The sequence below is a fragment of the Bidens hawaiensis genome, unplaced genomic scaffold (genome assembly GCF_021521415.1).
Source record: "Bidens hawaiensis isolate Kalapana, Puna unplaced genomic scaffold, B.hawaiensis_p1.1 tig00012275_1, whole genome shotgun sequence".
Classification (NCBI taxonomy): Eukaryota; Viridiplantae; Streptophyta; class Magnoliopsida; order Asterales; family Asteraceae; genus Bidens; species Bidens hawaiensis.
The window spans coordinates 694,808-701,111 of record NW_027491996.1 but is presented as its reverse complement, the minus strand read 5'-3'; the positions used below and the strand labels follow the sequence as shown (position 1 = coordinate 701,111).

Here is a 6,304-nt window from a genome sequence, read left to right as displayed (position 1 = left end):
CAATTCATGTCTTATAACCTATAAGTAGCACTACAAATCATAATAAAACGTTAAGGTTCAACTTTAAATAAAAAAAAATTAAGAAAAAACTTGTACTAACAATAGAAAAAATGACTTTTTGATGAAGATTAATGCACAGAGCCATAAACAATATGCTACGTAAAGACGGCAATACCACTATAGCTCTACATAAACTACCTTATACCTATGAATGAATGATGTTTTTTCTACAATTCTGCATTTGCCGAATAAAAAGGAGACAGAATTATGTTTATTAATTTGTACATTAACTATAACAAGTATAACCATAAGAACCTATAAAGTAGCGAATAGATAATTGTTTTATTTTCTTAGACCAATTTTCGACGTCAATATAAGAATGTCTGGATCACCCATATAAGTCTTTCCTATCAAGGTTGTAAAGAGAAAACCGATTATCATAAAAGCTAGTGATTCTTTAATACTTTAGAAGTGAATTATAGTGACATTGTGGTTCTTTGTTCATGTCACATGAATGAATATTTAAAAAATATATATATATATGCTCCATTTGCGTCTGCCACCACATTCCTTGACTTACATAGTGGGCCCCATAATCAAGATGTGAGAATAATGAGAGGCGGGATCCACAAATGATGGCGAAAAACTGACGGAACATATATATGATAGATCCTTTGTTTTCTTTTTTGCTAGTTGAATTTGAGTCGCTCTCGTGTTGCATATTACATGTAACAAGAGGAAACAAAAAGATTCAAGAAATAACCGATGTTTTGGATGCAATGATATGTAGTATCTCTTGGTGCAAGCTGTTGTTTGATACAAGAATGCCACCTGGAGGGAATAACGCTTTGCGCTCAACTTCATCCGCAGCAAGATCAAGCTGATCACCGTTCCAGTCAGTAACCTGTCACATGTTTAATGGCTCAAAAACGCGACCATACATGTATATATATGTATACGCGAACAATACAGACCCAATTCTATGTACAATACTGTGAAAAGTGCACATACTTGCAGAGAAAGAGATTAAATTACCTTTCCGCCTGCTTCATGCACACATATGACTCCAACAGCATGATCCCAGACCTAATTCCCAATATAAAGATTCCAAATTTTGTAAAGATGGTGTTTCTTAGAAAGTATTTAAAAAAATGGATGGTTTTTCTTATGATTGGTATTTCTAGTGAAATTGCAGTTTCAAATTATGCAACCACTCCCTTCATTCTCACATGATTATCTTTTTTCGATTTTCATTTAACCTATAATTTAGAGTTTTTTTCTTATAATTTGTAATATTCAACAAAAACTATTTTTTGATTTCCTTTTTAATGCTACAAACTATTAGTAAATAAACTAAATTATTTTTCAACTGGAAATTGAAAACACAGATATTTTTTCAGTTATGTTAAATTTAGAGAGAACGGATCCACCAAGTATTTGTAAGTAACTGCGGATCCAATAAGAATTTGTGGTTAGAAACAGCGGGAGTGTTTTTAAAACTACATTTTAGAAAAACTACTTTTATGAAAACTTGCATAAAACGAAGATCGAATCAATTATAAACCATAGTTATCAAATGTGATAAGCGCTCGAAAGCGTTGAGGCTGGGTCTAGCGCCCAGGCGATAAGCGCAAAAAACAGCGCCCGATTTACAAACAAACGCGCACATTAAAAAAAATTAACTTAAATAGAACATCTTATGAAGAACACATACATTCATTCTTCAAATAGTTTATAAAACAACCAACAAACAAAATCCAAAACTTGAAGTAGTACCAAGTACATCATAATAATTAGAAAAACCAAAAACCAAAATATAAAAAAACCAAAATGGTTTTTAATATGCCTGGAACATGTTTAAATGGAGTTTTAGGGACTCCTAGAGAATAGGAACAGGTTTTTAAATGGTATTTAATAAGCATGGGGAGGTTTGGGAAAAGATGACTGCGCTTTAAATGTGTGTGGCATGCAAATCACAATTAATGCGCCTGACGCTTTAAATGCGCTTAAGCGCAAAAAGCGCTCGCTTTTAATAACTATGTTATAAACACACACCTTAATAACCCGATCAACCCTTGCACGTTGAATAAAAACAGACGCCCTCCCTGAAGCCACCATCAAGTACTTGCATAAACTGATTACAAAGCATTAAATATATAACGTTAACAAAACAAATCTTCTAAAGCAAATAACCATAATAAAACCTTAAAAAATAATAACCTTCCACAACATGTAGGCAAAAGAAGAACTTCCTCATCCCCAACATTATCCACATCGGTTGTTGACCCAAACAAAGATGACAGTGGCAATGAGTCCCATGTTTGACTCTCGGAAATGCAAAAGCGTCCTTTGTGAACCAAACTATAGCCATCGACTAAGCAGCGGGTCCAGTTAACAGTCAGGTTCTGAAGATTGGGCAGTCCCTTGGCCCATGTTCCACAGCCAATGTGTGTAGCCATGATTATTCCGGGCTCGGGTTCATTCTCGTGGCCCATAGAAGTGGGTTTATCCGCCCGCCAGTTGGGACAGCCCATAACTCCTAACACAATCTGTCCTTCTACCACAAGAGCCAAACCTACCTTTAACGTTTTCAGACATTGTTAACTAATGGGTTTCGACCCGTTTGACCTGTTGAACTTCATTTGTAAAAGTTCAGATGCATATAAAATAATTATGTTTTATAAAACCAAATAATCAACTCTCTTTTAATTCTAAATTTTGGCATAAAAATATAAAATAACCAACCAATTTAACTTATGACAAAAAATACATTTTTTAATTTTTCTAAAAATTAAACAGGTCAACCCACAAACTGCCGTATTGATACGATCACAACCTTTTTAAACCAAAATTTTATTAGATATAACTTATTTTGTAAATTAACACTCTGAAGTTATAGACTTACGACAAAAAGTTCTGTTGTATAAAAAATAATTATGTTTAAATTATAAAACTTAGTACTCAGTTCTCTTTAAATATTAAAATTTGGCATAAAATATCCAACAAATTTAACTTATGGCAGAAAAATACATTTTTTTCTCTACAATATAAATGGGTCATGCCACCAGGGTTGACCAAACCTGACTCGAACCTGTTTAGACTAAACCCAAACTAGCAAACTTCGTGTTTTCACAGGTTCAACCTGGAACTGACTCGAACCTGTTTAGCCTAAACCCCACGAGTTGCGTGCTTCAAGAATATGACTCGAAACTGACTCAAAGCCGTTTAGACTAAACCCAAACCCGTGAGTTTCGTGTTTTCATGGGTTCGACCTGAAACTAACTTTAGACTAAACCCCAACCCGTGAGTTTCATGTTTTCACGGGTTTGCTCAAAACTGACTCGAACCTGTTTAGACTACACCCGAACCCACAAGTTTCATGTTTTCAAGGGTTCAACCCAAAAGACTCAAACCAATTTAGACCAAACCCAGCCCATTTAGACCAAACTGGCACCCGTGATTAATGAGCTTAAACTGGTGAACTTAAAAAAAAAAAAAACTTACCACATATAAGGCCTCACTACCCTTGACAAATCCCCGGGTGCCATCAATAGGATCCAAAACCTGCAAATGGACCGGCCCAACCCGTTAAATAAATCAAGTAATTAAACATTTCATGTACAAAATTATGTATAAAGTATACCCAATATGTTGCGGGTTTGGGCCCAAATTCTCCTCTTCTGTCAATAGCTTCAACTACATCACCTTGTGTTAATGGTTTATCTTGACAGCTTGCTTTATCGGCAACCACATTTACAACAGAGTCAACGAGATTATTTGACCGTAAGAATGCAGAGTCCTCCTCGGCCACCAATGGAATGCCAGGAAACAACTTCCCAAGCTCTGTCATTATTGTGACAGATTTAGTTAAATGTGTTGCGTTTGGGTTCATTAGTCGTGTTAAAAGTGTCGTGTGTTTTACCACAACATGACACATACTGTCAGCTAAATTAGAATTGTATGAACGGAGAGCATTTACCGAGGCTGATAAGAGCTTGAACTCCAAAATCTGCAATTGTGACGGGCGTCTGGTCGTTTTTTTCAAGAATGGTACGGTCACTTGTAAACAAAGATCGCTTCACCTGAATCATAAGGAATGATTTATGTTTACCCCAAGATGCTTAACTTACAAACAAGTCAACCCGCCAACCAATTTAACCGGTTTATTTCAACACAGTTAACATGTTTACAGTCTGTTTACAACCTGCCAACTAATTTGACTAGTTTAGATATATACATATATATATATACACATATATATATATATCAGGATCATGAGAGAACTTTTCTGAAATTGAGAACTATGAGAACCATTTTGGACCACAAAAAACCCATAAATAAAAAAAATCATAAAATAAAAAAAAACACAAAATTAAAAAAGTAAAAAAAAACCAAAATTCTTATTTTATCATCACGGTTTCATAAAACAAAAAAAAAACTCGGTTTAGCTAAGTTATATACACATATGTATAATATATACATATATGTACATTTACATGTTTTTTTTGTACACATGTGTATAATTTAAGATAAATGATACTGTACATATGTGTATATCACGTAACTAAAGATTATATAAAATTATACATATGTGTATAATACGACGTTTTTTTTTATTTTTTTTTAATTTTTTTAATTTTTTTTAATGAAACCGGAATGAAATATAAGAATTTTGGTTTTTTTACTTTTTTAAAATTTTTATTATTTTTTGTTTTATGATTTTTTTAAAGGTGTTTTTAGTGGTCCAAAATGGTTCTCAAAGTTCTCAATTTGCAAAGGGTTCTCTTAGGATCCTTACCCATATATGGGGTGGGATCTAGAGAGAACTCCTTTTAAAGAGAGAACTAGAGAACTAGTAAAGAATTATTTTTAACTATTTAAAAAAAAATTATTTTGTGATTTTTTTTCTCTCCTCATTCTAATAAAATGATATTGACCCTAAAAAAAAAAATTGTCGGTGTATTACTGTAGTGCATATGTGAACTAATGCCTATTGCATATATACAATAGTGTTTTATTGCATATAATACAACACAATTGCATTATCCAATACACACTATTGAATATATGCAAATACGACACTAATAATTGTATGCAAAACACATTATCGCATATATGTAATACAACACTAATGCACATATGCACTATATCGATTTTTTTAATTTTTGTATATAATATAATACTATTGCAAATAAACAATACAAACAACGATATATATGCTATTCAACACTATTTCAAATATCAAAATGCACACTATTGCACATATGCATTATAAAAAAAGTCGGTGTATTGCATATATGCATTACTCGTTAATTTTTTTTATTTTTTTTTAGTTTTATTTTTTTTTTGTGGTGAAGAATAACAACATAGAAGAAGGATGAAAGAAAAAAAATTTTAAAAATATTTTTTTAATTAAATTAAAAATACTTCATTATTAGTTTATAGTTCTCTTCATAAAATGAAGGTCTCTCGTGATTCCCTCTATCTATATATATATATATATATAGGGGTGGTGTTCACATTCAAGCATTCAACTATTTAACACGCCATGATTCCAAAAAGAAAGATTATTTCTCACAGTGTTGTAAAAATCGGTTCGGTTGACCTGTTAATAAAAATAAAATAAGAAAGGTAAGATGATGATTAGTTACGTCAAGGCAAAGACGGCAAGCACGGTCAACGGCGTCGACAGCAGCTCGCAGGTGATTGCTGTACTTAGCATTCTGAGCCGGCGACGGAAGGCTTGATCTGCAGAAAGCATCAATTAGTTACAAGGAAGTAGTGTTGATTAAATAATTTAGGAGAGTGATAATTAATACCTGACGGTGAACCGGCGGCGAGACAATGAGAATAGAGGGTGTGATTGCAGGACCAATTTGCTTGTTGGGTTTTCAACCCGGAGGAGGAAGAGATCCATGCCAGCCAACTGGACTCGGCTCGGGAGTTGATGACTCCCTCACTCCACTCCATTCGATATATTATATCTATCTCTATATAAATAATATATCACTTTTAGTCAGGAGTGAACAACTTAACCGTCATAACCGTTTAACCGAACTATAACCGACATAACCGAACCAATTTTAACTGATAATGACATAACCGGTGGATCGGTTTAGTGTACTTTCAAAAACCGCCAAATATGGGTCGGTTTTCGTTAAAGATAAGTCTGAACCCGCCATAACCGAACCGACCCGTTGATTTAACCAACAATATGTTTGAGGCTAACTTCCACCAAACATATGGTCGGAATAAACCATTTTGATGGTTTTGGTTCAACATTTTTTATTGAATTAACTTGAAA

The 6,304-nt window shown here is 33.5% G+C and overlaps 1 protein-coding gene across 1 annotated transcript; it reads right to left on the bottom strand.

The window, feature by feature from the left end:
* Window positions 1-694: 694 nt before the first annotated feature.
* Window positions 695-5,917, bottom strand: LOC143540549 (putative 3'(2'),5'-bisphosphate nucleotidase, mitochondrial). The gene is made up of 9 exons (XM_077033578.1): window positions 5,820-5,917; window positions 5,652-5,748; window positions 3,980-4,082; window positions 3,644-3,843; window positions 3,505-3,564; window positions 2,221-2,579; window positions 2,056-2,134; window positions 1,036-1,086; window positions 695-904 (listed from the first exon to the last, which is right to left on the bottom strand). The coding sequence occupies exons 1-9, from the start codon at window positions 5,915-5,917 to the stop codon at window positions 752-754; spliced, it is 1,200 nt and encodes a 399-aa protein (XP_076889693.1). The 3' UTR covers window positions 695-751.
* Window positions 5,918-6,304: the final 387 nt, after the last annotated feature.

Bases quoted from the DNA above. Each gene is read 5' to 3' on its own strand.
- LOC143540549 (XM_077033578.1), bottom strand. From the start codon at position 5,917: ATGGATCTCTTCCTCCTCCGGGTTGAAAACCCAACAAGCAAATTGGTC. The intron at 4,083-5,651 runs GTAACTAATCAT...CTTATGATTCAG, and splicing joins CTTGCCGTCTTTGCCTTGAC to GTGAAGCGATCTTTGTTTAC. The intron at 2,580-3,504 runs GTAAGTTTTTTT...AAAACGTTAAAG, and splicing joins GTAGTGAGGCCTTATATGTG to GTAGGTTTGGCTCTTGTGGT.